Here is a 20,908-nt window from a genome sequence, read left to right as displayed (position 1 = left end):
CAGCCATATGCATATATAGCCCCATTTTTATAAATCATTAATTATGCAAAATATCATTAATTACGCAAGCCACTCCCACCAAAAACTAATCAGCACTAAGTTACAACCTGACAATGCCACATAATGAATTGTAGAACATTTGCTTCAGTACTTTTTGAGATATCAGTGGAACAAAATTTCTGCACAGACAGACAGACAAACAGACTGCCAAATTAGCTCCCATATGGAAGCTTAAAAACGTTACCGTTTATCAATTCACTAACTTAACTTATATAGTCATCTTATCAAATTAACAACAACTCCCCAAGGTCTACTAAGTAGACTAACACCGAAGTATACAGATATATGAGGCAGAAAGCAGCTTGTTTGATAGGCTGGGTGATCTCCTTATGAGGATGTCTCAAGAACCAATCACCTAAAGGGCATACAAGCGTGGTGTCATGGCCGCAGCCCATTCTGGGTAATGACAAATCTATAAATGCTTTACCCACGTGGGGGCACTCTATAGAATGTAGCCACGATGGAGTCAGAAACCAAGAGTTAGAGAGAATTCTAAAGTTTCAGAACAGTAGGGGCGCTCTGGAACTAATTAATGACTTACATCAACACTAAACGGTAAAATACATTGTATTGTTCAGTCCTATCAGACTTCTAAACCACTATAAGATACACTGTGTTGTTCAGTCCTATCAGACTTCTAAACCACTATAAGATACACTGTGTTGTTCAGTCCTATTAGACTTCTAAACCACTATAAGATACACTGTGTTGTTCAGTCCTATTAGACTTCTAAACCACTATAAGATACACTGTGTTGTTCAGTCCTATTAGACTTCTAAACCACTATAAGATACACTGTGTTGTTCAGTCCTATTAGGCTTCTAAACCACTATAAGATACACTGTGTTGTTCAGTCCAGAGGAGATGGATACATGTACGTGTCAGACTCCACCGTTAGAACAATGCAGTTTATTCAAATCTTGACCAGTGCACTGAATACTTCCAGTTTCCGTCTCTCGGTGCTCAGTCAATGTGCTGATACTGTTTCCGTGTCTCGGTGCTCAGTCAATGTGCTGATACTGTTTCCGTGTCTCGGTGCTCAGTCAATGTGCTGATACTGTTTTCGACAGATCCTTTCATAGTGTTATTCGTTTGCAAGTGTTATCACGTCATCTGTAACATGTTTCTTTTGGTAAATGGTAAAGGCTAATTAATTTGCCAAATTCACTGATGATATGCGATATGGACCTTGGATAGTACCTACCCAGTCCAGGCTACCATAGTATTGGTACTCGGTACATTAGTATATTAACATGCATGCACACGGAGTGCAGTATGAAACAAACGACTAGTAAAAGAATATATCACCAACATTTGTTCGAATTGACGTAACTGTCTAAACTTACAAATGTATTCTATGTTAATACGTAACCCTAGGGCAACATGAGCCATGAGTATTCAAGCGATAGCACTGGACAACATGTACAGCGTGCCCTGAGTGTACAAAAATGTACGTACATGGTGATGACCCCATACCCTAATAGGCATACAAAACTACACTGTTGACTGTGTGGTGTGCTGGACTACCGCGTCACAAAGTCTTAGAATTCTTAATTCAGCTTAGTTCTTCTTTCAATAGGACAATTCCTGCTGTATATTCTTCAAACATAGTCCCTATTGCCAGATCAATATTTAAAGAATCTATAAATGATTAAATTTTTATAAAAAATACCGCCAGCACAACTGTACAGTTTTTAAAAATGTTCATCCATATGCTAGTCCATGCTAACAATAGGTGTTCATTTGCTGAATGATTATCCAGTTGCCTATCCAACCATGTTGCTATCTTTACAATATGCTATCATTTGGCTGTTGCTATGGGCGAGGTCATGTTGTTAGATATATTTGCATACATTTTTGTATGTTTTGTATAAATTCCTGATATTATCTGTGCAATATACGTGATCATTTGGCTGCTGCTATAGGCATGGTCTTGCTAGGCATATTTACATACATTTTTTGAATGTTTATTCAATTGTCTATTAATTCCCGTTATCTTCGCAATATATGTGATAATTTGGTTGTTGCTATGGGCATCGTCTTGTTGCTAGGCTCATTTGCATACATTTTTTAATGTATATTCATTTGTCTTTCTATTACTGTTGTTATCTTTGCAATATACATGATCATTAGGCTGTTGCTATGGGCATGGTCTTGTTGCTAGGCAAATTTACATACATTTTTTGAATGTTTATTCAATTGTCTATTAATCCCTGTTGTTACCTTCCGTAAGGAAGGTTATAATATACCGATGAAGTCTGTGTGTCTGTGCGTGTGTGTGTGTGTGTGTGTCTGTATCACCATTTCCGAAAAAACGGCTGCATCAATTCGAACGAAATTTCATAGACATGTTCCGTAGGGTAATGGCCAGAACTGATTAGGTTTTGATTATAATCCGATGAATATTAATGACCAATTTGAGTAATTAATCGATCGAACGAGTATAAAGTTGCTGTCAGATTCAGATTCAGGTAGTGTTATCTTATGAACGTTATATTGAGCGTCAGATGGCCTCAGACCCGAATCTGAATCTGATGCCAACTTTATACTACTGAGAAAGACTCTGTTTTCAGGGGTTTCATGCCAACCTTATTTTGTGTTTCCCTTGGATCTGCACTCTGCATTGGCTGCACAAACACGAGAAAAAAGAAGACCGAGGCAGGGTATTTAAGTGATTCAAACTCACCAGAAAACAATTTGTTTTTCTTGGCCTTAAAATAGGTTTACAATGAGCGCGGAGTTCACAAACAGGTGAAATATTTATCATCGTTTCAATTTCGTCAAATATGGACTTATCATTTTCAAATTTCACACACTGATGCGCAGATGAATAAAGAGAAATCGTATCTTTTTAGATTTTCGATTAGAAGTTTAGGAAGTATTATATTGACCATAACCGTCTCCTTTTTACCGTGTTCTTTTCCGATTTCTCTCGATAACAAACTACCACTGTTTGTTGCAAGGCTTGTACATAATCATTTATCTAGCTCTGTATCTCAGGATATAAATACACTCTCACATATTTATCTAGTGTAATAATCTATAATTTATACCCAAATGTGTGTGTGGTCAAAATATGGAAAATAGACCAAGCCTCGCCTAGCCTACGATGAAAACTTCGAGATAATGTATCAATAATGGTGACCTATACATTGACCTCTATATAATTAGTGTACAGTGAGGGCGTGCCACTCCACAAAATCTTGAGAATGTGTAAACTCATGGTGGGACAGAAGGAAGTTCAACACGCACATGACATATCCCGGGTATGTAGGGGATCACAAAAGCCGAGTGAAGTCAAGGACGGCAAGCTTTCCTGTGCTGAGAATAGGAGGTGTGGCGGGCATTTGAACAACATTTTTGACAACTAACTTTCATTGGGACTTGACGAATCACAGATATAGAGCTAAATTTCTTGCATAAATCCTTACGGAAGGCATTCAGTTTAAATCTGGTTATCTTTGTGAAATACACGACCGTTTGGCTTTTGCTATGGGCGTGGTCATGGTTGCTAGGGTATTTGCATACATTTTTTGAAAGTTTACTCACTTGCCTACCACATGATGTTATTTGACCAAATTATACTGACATTTGGTTGTTGCTAAAGGCGTGGTCATGGTTGCTAGGGCCAATTTTGTCAAAAAATATTTTAAAGAAAATCTGCAGAATAACACTTTCAGAAACATCCCACCAAGTTTCAGACTCATTGACCAAGTACTTTTTGAGATATAAGTTTTTGATCAAAAATGAACATTTGTACACCTAATTTGCATATCACTCATGGAATCATTGTATGCGTAATGTTTCTTCATCCATACATCCCTAGATGCATTCCCATTAAATTTCAGTCCAATCTGCTCATTAGTTTTGGAATGATAGATTTTTGACCAAAAAGACACATTTTTAGCCCTAATTTGCATATTACTGATGGAATCATCATGTCATAACAAATCCTACTTTACACCTTCTTAAGAATGTTCCCACCAAATTTCACACCAATCTGCGCAGTAGTTTCTGAGTTTAAGTTACTTTCCGTATCATGTGCCCTCAAGGAATCTCTGTTCCCACTACACTTTTAAAATGGCTCGTGTAATTCTATTCAAAGGAAAAACTCATTTTTACCTAGGACCTTCAGCTTTATCAACACCTTGCAAAACACTGATATATTTTCCAGTCTCATTAATTTTAGAAAAGATGTCCTAAATGAAATAGTTGATTTGTGAATTTATCGGTAAAGTTATCTTCTTTTATTTTATTTTATTATTTATTTTGTAAATATTGAATACATTTTAAGTCTTATCTAATTTCTGAGTGTCTGTAAATGGGGTAATCCTGTAGACATCTCAAATAATTAAATAATGAATAGAAAGAGCAAATAAATGAAATCTATATGTTTTGCCCATGTTATGTACATGTAGGGAAATCATGTTCTTCAACCACACATGTTATTTTAGTTTTTATGTTGCATCAACATTTGATCGAATGGCATCGGCCTAACTGATGTTTATGTAGTATTTCACAATGGAAAACTGCTAGTAGCAACTAATTTATTTCTATTCTCAATGGCTAAGGCCCCTCTAATTAATTTGTGAACTTGATGTGTTCAAGTTTTTGAAACCAACAACTTTGTTTGGGGCCACAGAACCTGGTGATGCACTTTCAAGATATAGATATCAAGATCATTCATTCTAGTGTGTGTAATAATAGCAGCTCACATTGATGATGTCCAGTTGAGTTCTGCCATGATGATGTTGTGATGTCCTGTGACAGTTGTCATCATCCATATTTCATTTTATGTCAGATGTACAATATTAATAAATCATGTCATCATTTCTTGCAACAGTTCTGTATGTGCATAATACAAATGTACACTACAGGTGTGCCTACAGCACTTCTATGTGTGTAGAATAGACTACTGGAGTGCCTACAACAGTTCTATATCTGTACAAAAGACTATACTGGAGTGCATGCAACAGTTCTATATGTGTAGAATAAACTACTGGAGTGCATACAACAGTTCTATGTGTGTAGAATAGACTAATGGAGTGCATGCAACAGTTCTATATGTGTAGAATAGACTACTGGAGTGCATACAACAGTTCTATATGTGTAGAATAGACTACTGGAGTGCATGCAACAGTTCTATATGTGTAGAATAGAATAATGGAGTGCATACAACAGTTCTATGTGTGTAGAATAGACTACTGAAGTGCATACAACAGTTCTATATGTGTAGAATAGACTACTGGAATGCAAACAACAGTTCTATGTGTGTAGAATAGACTAATGGAGTGCATGCAACAGTTCTATGTGTGTACAAAAGACTATACTGGAGTGCATGCAACAGTTCTATATGTGTAGAATAGACTACTGGAATGCATACAACAGTTCTATGTGTGTAGAATAGACTACTGGAGTGCCTACAACAGTTCTATATCTGTACAAAAGACTATACTGGAGTGCATACAACAGTTCTATATGTGTAGAATAGACTATTGGAATGCATACAACAGTTCTATGTGTGTAGAATAGACTACTGAAGTGCATACAACAGTTCTATATGTGTAGAATAGACTAATGGAATGCATACAACAGTTCTATATGTGTAGAATAGACTACTGGAGTGCATACAACAGTTCTATATGTGTAGAATAGACTACTGGAATGCATACAACAGTTCTATATGTGTAGAATAGACTACTGGAGTGCATACAACAGTTCTATGTGTGTAGAATAGCCTACTGGAGTGCATACAACAGTTCTATATGTGTAGAATAGCCTACTGAAGTGCATACAACAGTTCTATATGTGTAGAATAGCCTACTGAAGTACATACAACAGTTCTATATGTGTAGAATAGACTACTGAAGTGCATACAACAGTTCTATATGTGTAGAATAGACTACTGAAGTGCATACAACAGTTATATATGTGTAGAATAGACTACTGAAGTGCATACAACAGTTCTATATGTGTAGAATAGACTACTGGAATGCATACAACAGTTCTATATCTGTAGAATAGACTAATGGAGTGCATACAACAGTTCTATATGTGTAGAATAGACTACTGAAGTGCATACAACAGTTCTATATGTGTAGAATAGACTACTGAAGTGCATACAACAGTTCTATATGTGTAGAATAGACTACTGAAGTGCATACAACAGTTCTATATGTGTAGAATAGACTACTGGAGTGCATACAACAGTTCTATATTTGTAGAATAGCCTACTGAAGTGCATACAACAGTTCTATATGTGTAGAATAGACTACTGAAGTGCATACAACAGTTCTATATGTGTAGAATAGACTACTGGAGTGCATACAACAGTTCTATGTGTGTAGAATAGACTACTGGAGTGCATACAACAGTTCTATGTGTGTAGAATAGACTACTGAAGTGCATACAACAGTTCTATATGTGTAGAATAGACTACTGGAGTGCATACAACAGTTCTATATGTGTAGAATAGACTACTGGAGTGCATACAACAGTTCTATGTGTGTAGAATAGACTACTGGAGTGCAAACAACAGTTCTATGTGTGTAGAATAGACTACTGGAATGCATACAACAGTTCTATATGTGTAGAATAGACTACTGGAGTGCATACAACAGTTCTATGTGTGTAGAATAGCCTACTGGAGTGCATACAACAGTTCTATATGTGTAGAATAGACTACTGAAGTGCATACAACAGTTCTATATGTGTAGAATAGCCTACTGAAGTGCATACAACAGTTCTATATGTGTAGAATAGACTACTGAAGTGCATACAACAGTTCTATATGTGTAGAATAGACTACTGAAGTGCATACAACAGTTATATATGTGTAGAATAGACTACTGAAGTGCATACAACAGTTCTATATGTGTAGAATAGACTACTGGAATGCATACAACAGTTCTATATCTGTAGAATAGACTAATGGAGTGCATACAACAGTTCTATATGTGTAGAATAGACTACTGAAGTGCATACAACAGTTCTATATGTGTAGAATAGACTACTGAAGTGCATACAACAGTTCTATATGTGTAGAATAGACTACTGAAGTGCATACAACAGTTCTATATGTGTAGAATAGACTACTGAAGTGCATACAACAGTTCTATATGTGTAGAATAGACTACTGAAGTGCATACAACAGTTCTATATGTGTAGAATAGACTACTGGAGTGCATACAACAGTTCTATGTGTGTAGAATAGACTACTGGAGTGCATACAACAGTTATATATGTGTAGAATAGACTACGGGAGTGCATACAACAGTTCTATATGTGTAGAATAGCCTACTGAAGTGCATACAACAGTTCTATATGTGTAGAATAGACTACTGAAGTGCATACAACAGTTATATATGTGTAGAATAGACTACTGGAGTGCATACAACAGTTCTATATGTGTAGAATAGACTACTGGAGTGCATACAACAGTTATATATGTGTAGAATAGACTACTGGAGTGCATACAACAGTTCTATATGTGTAGAATAGCCTACTGAAGTGCATACAACAGTTCTATATGTGTAGAATAGACTACTGGAGTGCATACAACAGTTATATATGTGTAGAATAGACTACTGGAGTGCATACAACAGTTCTATATGTGTAGAATAGACTACTGGAGTGCATACAACAGTTCTATATGTGTAGAATAGACTACTGAAGTGCATAACAGTTCTATATGTGTAGAATAGACTACTGGAGTGAATACAACAGTTCTATATGTGTAGAATAGACTACTGGAGTGAATACAACAGTTCTGTGTGTGTAGAATAGACTACTGGAGTGCATACAGCAGTTCTGTGTGTGTAGAATAGACTACTGGAGTGAATACAACAGTTATATGTATGTAGAATAGACTACTGGAGTGCATACAACAGTTCTATATGTGTAGAATAGACTACTGGAGTGCATACAACAGTTCTATATGTGTAGAATAGACTACTGGAGTGAATACAACAGTTCTATATGTGTAGAATAGACTACTGGAGTGAATACAACAGTTCTGTGTGTGTAGAATAGACTACTGGAGTGCATACAGCAGTTCTGTGTGTGTAGAATAGACTACTGGAGTGAATACAACAGTTATATGTGTGTAGAATAGACTACTGGAGTGCATACAACAGTTCTATATGTGTAGAATAGACTATACTAGAGTGCCTACAGTTCTATATGTGTAGAATAGACTACTGGAATGCATACAGCAGTTCTGTGTGTGTAGAATAGACTACTGGAGTGAATACAACAGTTATATGTGTGTAGAATAGACTACTGGAGTGCATACAACAGTTCTATATGTGTAGAATAGACTATACTAGAGTGCCTACAGTTCTATATGTGTAGAATAGACTACTGGAATGCATACAACAGTTCTATATGTGTAGAATAGACTAATGGAATGCATACAACAGTTCTATATGTGTAGAATAGACTAATGGAGTGCATACAACAGTTCTATATGTGTAGAATAGACTACTGGAATGCATACAACAGTTCTATGTGTGTAGAATAGACTACTGGAGTGCATACTACAGTTCTATATGTGTAGAATAGACTAATGGAGTGAATACAACAGTTCTATGTGTGTAGAATAGACTACTGGAATGCATACAACAGTTCTAAATGTGTAGAATAGACTACTGGAGTGCATACAACAGTTCTATATGTGTAGAATAGCCTAATGGAGTGCATACAACAGTTCTATATGTGTAGAATAGCCTACTGAAGTGCATACAACAGTTCTATGTGTGTAGAATAGCCTACTGAAGTGCATACAACAGTTCTATGTGTGTAGAATAGACTACTGAAGTGCATACAACAGTTCTATATGTGTAGAATAGACTACTGAAGTGCATACAACAGTTCTATATGTGTAGAATAGACTACTGAAGTGCATACAACAGTTCTATATGTGTAGAATAGACTAATGGAATGCATACAACAGTTCTATATGTGTAGAATAGACTACTGGAGTGCATACAACAGTTATATATGTGTAGAATAGCCTACTGGAGTGCATGCAACAGTTCTATATGTGTAGAATAGACTACTGAAGTGCATACAACAGTTCTATATGTGTAGAATAGACTACTGAAGTGCATACAACAGTTCTATATGTGTAGAATAGACTAATGGAGTGCATACAACAGTTCTATATGTGTAGAATAGACTACTGGAATGCATACAACAGTTCTATGTGTGTAGAATAGACTACTGGAGTGCATACTACAGTTCTATATGTGTAGAATAGACTAATGGAGTGAATACAACAGTTCTATGTGTGTAGAATAGACTACTGGAATGCATACAACAGTTCTAAATGTGTAGAATAGACTACTGGAGTGCATACAACAGTTCTATATGTGTAGAATAGCCTAATGGAGTGCATACAACAGTTCTATATGTGTAGAATAGCCTACTGAAGTGCATACAACAGTTCTATGTGTGTAGAATAGCCTACTGAAGTGCATACAACAGTTCTATGTGTGTAGAATAGACTACTGAAGTGCATACAACAGTTCTATATGTGTAGAATAGACTACTGAAGTGCATACAACAGTTCTATATGTGTAGAATAGACTACTGGAGTGCATACTACAGTTCTATATGTGTAGAATAGACTAATGGAGTGAATACAACAGTTCTATGTGTGTAGAATAGACTACTGGAATGCATACAACAGTTCTAAATGTGTAGAATAGACTACTGGAGTGCATACAACAGTTCTATATGTGTAGAATAGCCTAATGGAGTGCATACAACAGTTCTATATGTGTAGAATAGCCTACTGAAGTGCATTCAACAGTTCTATGTGTGTAGAATAGCCTACTGAAGTGCATACAACAGTTCTATGTGTGTAGAATAGACTACTGGAATGCATACAACAGTTCTATGTGTGTAGAATAGACTACTGGAGTGCATACAACAGTTCTATATGTGTAGAATAGACTAATGGAGTGCATACAACAGTTCTATATGTGTAGAATAGACTAATGGAATGCATACAACAGTTCTATATGTGTAGAATAGACTAATGGAGTGCATACAACAGTTCTATATGTGTAGAATAGACTACTGGAATGCATACAACAGTTCTATGTGTGTAGAATAGCCTACTGAAGTGCATACAACAGTTCTATGTGTGTAGAATAGACTACTGGAATGCATACAACAGTTCTATGTGTGTAGAATAGACTACTGGAGTGCATACAACAGTTCTATATGTGTAGAATAGACTAATGGAGTGCATACAACAGTTCTATATGTGTAGAATAGACTAATGGAATGCATACAACAGTTCTATATGTGTAGAATAGACTAATGGAGTGCATACAACAGTTCTATATGTGTAGAATAGACTACTGGAATGCATACAACAGTTCTATGTGTGTAGAATAGACTACTGGAGTGCATACTACAGTTCTATATGTGTAGAATAGACTAATGGAGTGAATACAACAGTTCTATGTGTGTAGAATAGACTACTGGAATGCATACAACAGTTCTAAATGTGTAGAATAGACTACTGGAGTGCATACAACAGTTCTATATGTGTAGAATAGCCTAATGGAGTGCATACAACAGTTCTATATGTGTAGAATAGCCTACTGAAGTGCATACAACAGTTCTATGTGTGTAGAATAGCCTACTGAAGTGCATACAACAGTTCTATGTGTGTAGAATAGACTACTGAAGTGCATACAACAGTTCTATATGTGTAGAATAGACTACTGAAGTGCATACAACAGTTCTATATGTGTAGAATAGACTACTGAAGTGCATACAACAGTTCTATATGTGTAGAATAGACTAATGGAATGCATACAACAGTTCTATATGTGTAGAATAGACTACTGGAGTGCATACAACAGTTATATATGTGTAGAATAGCCTACTGGAGTGCATGCAACAGTTCTATATGTGTAGAATAGACTACTGGAGTGCATACAACAGTTCTATATGTGTAGAATAGACTACTGAAGTGCATACAACAGTTCTATATGTGTAGAATAGCCTACTGAAGTGCATACAACAGTTCTATGTGTGTAGAATAGACTACTGGAATGCATACAACAGTTCTATGTGTGTAGAATAGACTACTGGAGTGCATACAACAGTTCTATATGTGTAGAATAGACTAATGGAGTGCATACAACAGTTCTATATGTGTAGAATAGACTACTGGAATGCATACAACAGTTCTATGTGTGTAGAATAGACTACTGGAGTGCATACAACAGTTCTATATGTGTAGAATAGCCTACTGAAGTGCATACAACAGTTCTATGTGTGTAGAATAGCCTACTGAAGTGCATACAACAGTTCTATGTGTGTAGAATAGACTACTGAAGTGCATACAACAGTTCTATATGTGTAGAATAGACTACTGAAGTGCATACAACAGTTCTATATGTGTAGAATAGACTACTGAAGTGCATACAACAGTTCTATATGTGTAGAATAGACTAATGGAATGCATACAACAGTTCTATATGTGTAGAATAGACTACTGGAGTGCATACAACAGTTATATATGTGTAGAATAGCCTACTGGAGTGCATGCAACAGTTCTATATGTGTAGAATAGACTACTGGAATGCATACAACAGTTCTATATGTGTAGAATAGACTACTGAAGTGCATACAACAGTTCTATATGTGTAGAATAGCCTACTGAAGTGCATACAACAGTTCTATGTGTGTAGAATAGACTACTGGAATGCATACAACAGTTCTATGTGTGTAGAATAGACTACTGGAGTGCATACAACAGTTCTATATGTGTAGAATAGACTAATGGAGTGCATACAACAGTTCTATATGTGTAGAATAGACTACTGGAATGCATACAACAGTTCTATATGTGTAGAATAGACTAATGGAGTGCATACAACAGTTCTATATGTGTAGAATAGACTACTGGAATGCATACAACAGTTCTATGTGTGTAGAATAGACTACTGGAGTGCATACTACAGTTCTATATGTGTAGAATAGACTAATGGAGTGAATACAACAGTTCTATGTGTGTAGAATAGACTACTGGAATGCATACAACAGTTCTAAATGTGTAGAATAGACTACTGGAGTGCATACAACAGTTCTATATGTGTAGAATAGCCTAATGGAGTGCATACAACAGTTCTATATGTGTAGAATAGCCTACTGAAGTGCATACAACAGTTCTATGTGTGTAGAATAGCCTACTGAAGTGCATACAACAGTTCTATGTGTGTAGAATAGACTACTGAAGTGCATACAACAGTTCTATATGTGTAGAATAGACTACTGAAGTGCATACAACAGTTCTATATGTGTAGAATAGACTACTGAAGTGCATACAACAGTTCTATATGTGTAGAATAGACTAATGGAATGCATACAACAGTTCTATATGTGTAGAATAGACTACTGGAGTGCATACAACAGTTATATATGTGTAGAATAGCCTACTGGAGTGCATGCAACAGTTCTATATGTGTAGAATAGACTACTGGAGTGCATACAACAGTTCTATATGTGTAGAATAGACTACTGAAGTGCATACAACAGTTCTATATGTGTAGAATAGCCTACTGAAGTGCATACAACAGTTCTATGTGTGTAGAATAGACTACTGGAATGCATACAACAGTTCTATGTGTGTAGAATAGACTAATGGAGTGCATACAACAGTTCTATATGTGTAGAATAGACTAATGGAGTGCATACAACAGTTCTATATGTGTAGAATAGACTACTGGAATGCATACAACAGTTCTATGTGTGTAGAATAGACTACTGGAGTGCATACAACAGTTCTATATGTGTAGAATAGACTACATTGTATACTAGAGTGCCTACAGTTCTATATGTGTAGAATAGACTACTGGAATGCATACAACAGTTCTATATCTGTAGAATAGACTAATGGAGTGCATACAACAGTTCTATATGTGTAGAATAGACTACTGGAGTGCATACAACAGTTCTATGTGTGTAGAATAGACTAATGGAGTGCATGCAGCAGTTCTATATGTGTAGAATAGACTACTGGAGTGCATGCAACAGTTCTATGTGTAGAATAGACTACTGGAGTGCATACAACAGTTCTATATGTGTAGAATAGACTATACTAGAGTGCCTACAGCTCTATATGTGTAGAATAGACTACTGGAATGCATACAACAGTTCTATATGTGTAGAATAGACTAATGGAGTGCATACAACAGTTCTATATGTGTAGAAGAGACTACTGGAATGCATATAACAGTTCTATGTGTGTAGAATAGACTAATGGAGTGCATACAACAGTTCTATATGTGTAGAATAGACTACTGGAGTGCATACAACAGTTCTATGTGTGTAGAATAGACTATACTATATGTAGAGTGCCTACAGTTCTATGTGTAGCTATGCAGGTGAGTGTGCCCTACAATGGAAGACAACATTTTTTTCTTGTGGCTCAAAGTGATAAACATTTGGTTTTCTTGTGAGCTACCACAATAACAACAATAACAACAATAACATTTGATAGGTCACAAGTAATTGATGTGCTTGAGTGGTGTGTAAAATTGACTAAGAGAGCATTGTTGAGTGGTGTGTAGAATTGACTTAGAGAGCATATTGTTGAGTGGTGTGTAGAATTGACTTAGAGAGCACATTGTTGAGTGGCGTGTAGAATTGACTTAGAGAGCACATTGTTGAGTGGCGTGTAGAATTGACTTAGAGAGCACATTGTTGAGTGGTGTGTAGAATTGACTTAGAGAGCATATTGTTGAGTGGTGTGTAGAATTGACTTAGAGAGCACATTGTTGAGTGGTGTGTAGAATTGACTTAGAGAGCACATTGTTGAGTGGTGTGTAGAATTGACTTAGAGAGCACATTGTTGAGTGGCGTGTAGAATTGACTTAGAGAGCACATTGTTGAGTGGCGTGTAGAATTGACTTAGAGAGCACATTGTTGAGTGGCGTGTAGAATTGACTTAGAGAGCACATTGTTGAGTGGTGTGTAGAATTGACTTAGAGAGCATATTGTTGAGTGGTGTGTAGAATTGACTTAGAGAGCACATTGTTGAGTGGTGTGTAGAATTGACTTAGAGAGCACATTGTTGAGTGGTGTGTAGAATTGACTTAGAGAGCATATTGTTGAGTGGTGTGTAGAATTGACTTAGAGAGCATATTGTTGAGTGGTGTGTAGAATTGACTTAGACAGCATATTGTTGAGTGGTGTGTAGAATTGACTTAGAGAGCATATTGTTGAGTGGCGTGTAGAATTGACTTAGAGAGCATATTGTTCAGTGGTGTGTAGAATTGACTTAGAGTGCACATTGTTGAGTGGTGTATAAAATTGACTTAGAGAGCATATTGTTGCAAGGTTTGCCTACTGAGGATAATTATGTTTGCATAGGTATAATAATGTTAATCCCCAATATGTTTCTATATTCAGGAAAATACTATGGTTTTGTCATTTTTTTTCTTCAACTCACAGTGTCAATGCCGCATTATACATGACTCATATTTTCCTTGGCTGAATGAAGACAAATTTAGTGAATAATATTTTCATTAGCTGTACCTTGGACCTTTTGTAGTTCCACTGCCAGGACCTGTTAACGGTGGTGCTGCTGGCTGATGACTACCCCCTCCTCCAGTGGGTAGTGTGTCTGGTGTGTCATCCATTTCACCCTCATCATAAAATGAAGCTAGGGCTACCTGTGAAACAAATAATGAGCAAGATAGAAGGTTCAAGGTTCACTTCTACTGATCAAAAAGCACTTTACATTCGCATCATTTACACTGGCTACAAAATAAACAAGTCTTGTACATTGGAAGACGTTACATGTATCAATGTAGGTCTAAATACAAATGTACTATGTGAACATTGGAAGATGTTACATGTAGATGTACATGTAGGCCTAAATACTATGTGTACATTGGAAGACGTATTACATGTAGATGTAGGCCTAAAAACTATGTGTACATTGGAAGACGTATTACATGTAGATGTAGGCCTAAATACTATGTGTACATTGGAAGACATTACATGTAGATGTAGGTCTAAATACTATGTGTACATTGGAAGACGTTACATGTATCGATGTAGGTCTAAATACTATGTGTACATTGGAAGATATTACATGTAGATGTAGGTCTAAATACTATGTGTTCATTGGAAGACATTACATGTAGATGTAGGCCTAAAAACTATGTGTACATTGGAAGACATTACATGTAGATGTAGGTCTAAATACTATGTGTACATTGGAAGACGTTACATGTATCGATGTAGGTCTAAATACTATGTGTACATTGGAAGATATTACATGTAGATGTAGGTCTAAATACTATGTGTTCATTGGAAGACATTACATGTAGATGTAGGCCTAAAAACTATGTGTACCCGATACCACACGCCAACTCGTTGGATTTCCTATACATATTGATGAAATGGTTACTGATTTGAATGTATTATCATCACTTGGCAAGAGTGATCATGCCGTGATCAGCTTCACATGTAATTGTTAATTGTTATTATGTAAAGACGTCATGTCAAACACAGTTTAGATACTGCTTAGCTACAGTAAAGGCAACCGTCATGTCAAACACAGTTTAGATACTGCTTAGCTACAGTAAAGGCAACCGTCATGTCAAACACAGTTTAGATACTGCTTAGCTACAGTAAAGGCAACCGTCATGTCAAACACAGTTTAGATACTGCTTAGCTACAGTAAAGGCAACCGTCATGTCAAACACAGTTTAGATACTGCTTAGCTACAGTAAAGGCAACCGTCATGTCAAACACAGTTTAGATACTGCTTAGCTACAGTAAAGGCAACTATGATAAATTAAAGGATTCACTGAATATTGACTGGAATAATGACTTTCCAGACTGTTTACAAGATGTTGAGATGCAGTGAAATTTATTTAGTATGCGTCTACAGAATGCTATTAACTGTCATATCCCACTACATAGAGTAACAAGGGACATTAATCAATAGACATCAAGAGTGCCACTTGATAAAACAATAGTAGCCAAGATTAGAAAGAAACACAGAGCATGGCAAAGTTATATGGAGACTAGAGACATAGCAAGGCAAGCGAAGTCCAACCCAAAGAAATTCTGGAGATATGTAAACTCTAAGTCTAAACTCAAACAAGGAATACCAGAACTAATAAAGAATAATGATGCTGAAAACCAAGATTAGGCTAACTCAGACACAGATAAAGCAGAGGTGCTTTCAAAGTTTTTTACAAGTATTTTCACAACTGAAGATGATAATATAGAAATACCAGATACCCCCATTGAAGACTGAATCTCATCTATAGAAATACCAGATACCCCCACTGAAGACTGAATCTCATCTATAGAAATACCAGATACCCCCACTGAAGACTGAATCTCATCTATAGGAATACCAGATACCCCCACTGAAGACTGAATCTCATCTATAGGAATACTAGATACCCCCATTGAAGACTGAATCTCATCTATAGAAATACTTCCCTGTTGACTACCAGTTTTAAAAAGTGGTAGTCAAAGTGACTACCAACTAAATAAGTTAATTTCGAGCCCTGCTTGAACCAGAGGTTTTTGTTTGATACAGGCTTCATTAAAAGATCAAATGGCCAATATAAAGGTAATGTGTTCATGTTTATCATAATTATTACTGTAGCTATGAGTTGTAATGTATACATGTACTCGGAAATCCACCATTTTGAACACGAACTGAGTGAAGGCATAAGTCAAAACAATTACTAACTTAGTGGTCTCGCCAAGTTCATGGAATAACACCAACAGTTTTAAGAATTTTCAAAACCTACCAATAAATCACATAATACAAATTTTCTTCAGAGGAAACCTGACATATGTGTCATTTTTTTCTAAATTAAATATTCAACCAGTAAATGACAATGTATAATTAAATGGTGTCCATACTTCTGAAAGATGCTCTAAATGGCCTCTCAAAGGTTTCTGTTTTTCAAAAAATTTTCACCATGGGAGAACCCCCCCCCCCCCCCCCGCGCCTGCATAGCAGTCAGGGTGCACGCTACACATGCACTTCTCCGCCTCCTATTATAATTTCTCCCTCTACTTTAAAAATTAATGAAACCCCTGTAGATGGTATCGATGTATCGAGCTGCCCTGAATGTACTTGCGTGATTACGATTCACCGCGGGGCCGCATTAGTCGCGGTGCCGGTTACATGGGGGAAAGGGACGCTTTCGGAGTGGGACCGCTCGGCAGGTGAGGTTGGTACAAAACTATTTCGAGGCCTGTTGAACCCTTGGTTGTACCTCGGGCAGTCTGTATTGTGCCAAGGGCAGTATACAGTAGGATCGCTATTATAGTAGCTGTTCAGCTTGCGGACGGAGTTAGTCTGGACTCGATTCTGATATTGTCCCTCGTGTAGAACTCGTCACAATGTCAAAATAATGTCCCAACGTACTCCGTCTGCACGCTGGACGAGCGGTGTGACATCTTTGTTCATGTGCGCGCGCCACACAATATACATCATGTATTTCTATTTAAAAAGGCAGTGCTAACTTTTGTAACATCTCTTGTTTGGAAACGTTACCTGAAGCTGCCATCCTGATGATTCAAGATAAAATTGTGCTCTGCCGCTATCACAGCCTGTAATATTTGAAAACTGTGCAATCATCGCATCGTGATCCGCCATTCTGACAACTTCCTGGTTTGTTTGTTTGCTTTCTTTCTTTCCTCAACACTCATCGTCGTACATGTCCCACAGGAACACGTAGTTTTGCTTATTTATATTTTCTGTTATTATATTGTTGTTTTCCTAATGAAAATATCACACGAATCCTGCTATTATAAATGTATCAATTTCAATATACGCTCTATACTAAAATATTGATATGTGGAAGCAATCTTGGCAAGTAAGGGAGCGATCAGTTTTTACGGCCGGGGTGGGCCGGTAAATCAGAGGGGGGGGGCACCTGTCGGAGACATCAGAGGTCATTCAAGCTCAAGAATACTCTCGTAAATCTCATCACTGTCAGTAATATCATCGCTTACATAAACAGTTGTTGTATATATCTACCAACACGATCATACACCCGTTATACCAATATTAGTTACCACCCACTTCCTATACACTGAGCTTTTAACATTACTTATCCTGTGTAATAAAGTATTCTGATTTTAGCCACAACTGGAGTGACTCCTCTCTCTCTGTTCATCGTTCCCCACACTCTGCCTCACAACAACCTGCCCTTCTAATGTGCCTAGCCACATTTTGGTGCCGAGACCAGGATTCGTGAGACAGTTTAACTACTTCGCAAACGGTGAAAAAATACAGTACAACACTCGACCACTCCAACAACAGAACTCAAACAATCAAAGTTATGGTGGGATGGACCGACTTGGTTAAGCCAAGGTGACTGGCCGATATGTGAATTATTCGACAGCACAGTCTTACTACAACATGAAATTCACTCAGAATCACAAGATGCTACACAAGTTGACAAGGACGAGAAACCTGCTATTCACAGCATCAGAGAACTCATAGACATAAATCGATACAGCTCGTTAGACAAACTACTAAGAGTTACTGCGCTGGTATTGAGATTCGTGACTGCTACTAAAGGAAAAGACGAAAATTGCGCTACAGGTTCACCCTCGCCAAAAGAAATAAAAGAAGCTGAAAATGTATGGATCAAAACAATACAAGCTGAAACTTTCGACAAAGAAATTGCTGCCTTGTCTAAAAAATCTACAGTGAAAGAACCGCTCGTGACACAACTTCGTTTATTTCTAGACGGAAAAGGAATACTTCGTTTAGGCGGGAGATTACACAATGCCCCAATCGACTACTCTACGAAATTTCCCGCTCTTCTGCCACGAAATCACGAGTTTACTCATCTACTGATTAGACACGCCCACTTTAAAGTCTTTCACGCCGGAATACAGTCTACAGTGACACACATTCGACAACGCTATTGGATACCAAGTATACGCGAAGCTGTCAAGGCGGCGCTTCGAAAATGTGTGACATGTAAGAAGGTTAATGGCAAATCATACGACATGCCGGTATCTCCACCATTACAGTCATGCCGCGTCAACAAAGCCCCACCCTTCACAGTGACTGGAGTTGACTTCACCGGAACTCTCTACGTTACTAACGGTAGCCATGCCAACGAAGGTAAAGCATACATCTGTTTATTCACATGCGCTGTCACTCGTGCCATCCATCTCGAAGTTGTGACAAATTTATCAACAGTTTCCTTCCTCAACGCATTCCGCAGATTTGCTGCAAGAGGATCGCTACCCACTAAGATGATATCAGATAACGCGATGACATACGTCAACGCTGCGGAAGAAATTACAAATTTGTTGAATTCCCGCGAAATCAAAGATTACATGAATAATCATCGTGTAGAATGGATGTTCATCCCCAAACGAGCCCCATGGTTTGGCGGATTTTGGGAAAGATTAATCGGACTGACTAAAACCACACTCAAAAAGGTGTTAGGTCGCGCTCACATCACCTTAGATGAACTCACTACTCTGACAGAAGTAGAAACAATACTCAACGATCGCCCAATCACTTACGCCAGTGACTGCCCGGATGACTACGAACCATTAACGCCATCACTACTACTACATGGACGTCTCATGAATACTCTACCGTACGAACTAATTGACGACGATACGCTAACGGACCCCACATTCACCGTTCGTGATCAGACTACCCTGGTCAAACGTAAGCAACATCTCGCTAATTTACACGAACATTTTTGGCATAGATGGTCCTCAGAGTATTTACCTGCACTCCACGAACGTCATAACCCGAACGGTAAAACGAACAACACCATACAGGTTGGTGACGTAGTACTAATACAAAGCGACGACAAACGGCGCGTTAATTGGAATCTAGCATTAGTTCTAGAGCTGCGATACGGCAATGACGGACTCGTACGATCTGCCAAAATTAAAACAAAGGGTGGACAAACAAATCGCCCCATTAATAAATTGTATCCGTTGGAACTAACTTGTGACGACCCAAGGAACTCTACAGGAAATGTACACATACCCAAGGATACTGCAAACAACAACAATCAGATTGTACAAAAAGAAACACGTCCTATCAGACAAGCCGCTATTTCTGCGAAAAATAAAATAAAGAACTGGACTCGTCAATTACAAAATTGACAGACGATGAAAGTTGAACTCATATTAGTTTAGGGTCATAAGTCTGACCATTTATTGAAACCTTTCCAATATATATTCGAGTTGAACTATTATTATATTGATTATTTGTACATATTACTGATTTGATTACATACCTCAATACACTATGAATGCAAGACTTTAGCGTTTTAGAATTCTAATACTTGTTATTTGATATCAAGTTTATTTTCTGTGCCCCCCGGAGCAATGTCGGAGACATCAGAGGTCATTCAAGCTCAAGAATACTCTCGTAAATCTCATCACTGTCAGTAATATCATCGCTTACATAAACAGTTGTTGTATATATCTATCAACACGATCATACACCCGTTATACCAATATTAGTTACCACCCACTTCCTATACACTGAGCTTTTAACATTACTTATCCTGTGTAATAAAGTACTAGTATTCTGATTTTAGCCACAACTGGAGTGACTCCTCTCTCTCTGTTCATCGTTCCCCACACTCTGCCTCACAACAACCTGCCCTTCTAATGTGCCTAGCCACAGCACCTCAATTTGGGACTCAAAGAAGGGGGGTCATCATTTTTACGAGGCGAATAAAGGGGGGGGGGTCACCTTGTTTTCAACTAAACAAAATCACGAGCCATGCTCCTGTACTTCAATGTCCATACATTTAATATCATAACTAGGCCAAAGCCCCTAAGC

At 37.4% G+C, this 20,908-nt stretch overlaps 2 protein-coding genes across 2 annotated transcripts in view; one reads left to right on the top strand and one right to left on the bottom strand.

Moving 5' to 3' along the window:
- LOC144433841 (NSFL1 cofactor p47-like) overlaps positions 1–17,729 on the bottom strand; it is a 75,854-nt gene extending 58,125 nt beyond the window's left edge. The window contains exons 1-2 of the mRNA XM_078122221.1: positions 17,624–17,729; positions 14,623–14,759 (exon numbers count right to left, since the gene is read on the bottom strand). Of these exons, the coding sequence (XP_077978347.1) occupies positions 14,623–14,759; positions 17,624–17,725 (239 nt within the window). The 5' untranslated portion in view covers positions 17,726–17,729. The remainder of the gene's footprint in view (positions 1–14,622; positions 14,760–17,623) is intronic.
- Positions 17,730–17,924: 195 nt separating this feature from the next.
- LOC144433645 (uncharacterized) lies at positions 17,925–20,220 on the top strand. Its single transcript, XM_078121989.1, has 2 exons — positions 17,925–17,941; positions 18,477–20,220. The coding sequence occupies exons 1-2, from the start codon at positions 17,925–17,927 to the stop codon at positions 20,218–20,220; spliced, it is 1,761 nt and encodes a 586-aa protein (XP_077978115.1).
- The last annotated feature ends 688 nt before the right edge of the window (positions 20,221–20,908 follow it).

This window comes from Glandiceps talaboti, chromosome 4 (assembly GCF_964340395.1).
Source record: "Glandiceps talaboti chromosome 4, keGlaTala1.1, whole genome shotgun sequence".
Taxonomy (NCBI): Eukaryota; Metazoa; Hemichordata; class Enteropneusta; family Spengelidae; genus Glandiceps; species Glandiceps talaboti.
Note: the sequence above shows the minus strand (reverse complement) of the source record. Positions and strands in the feature narration are given on the sequence as shown.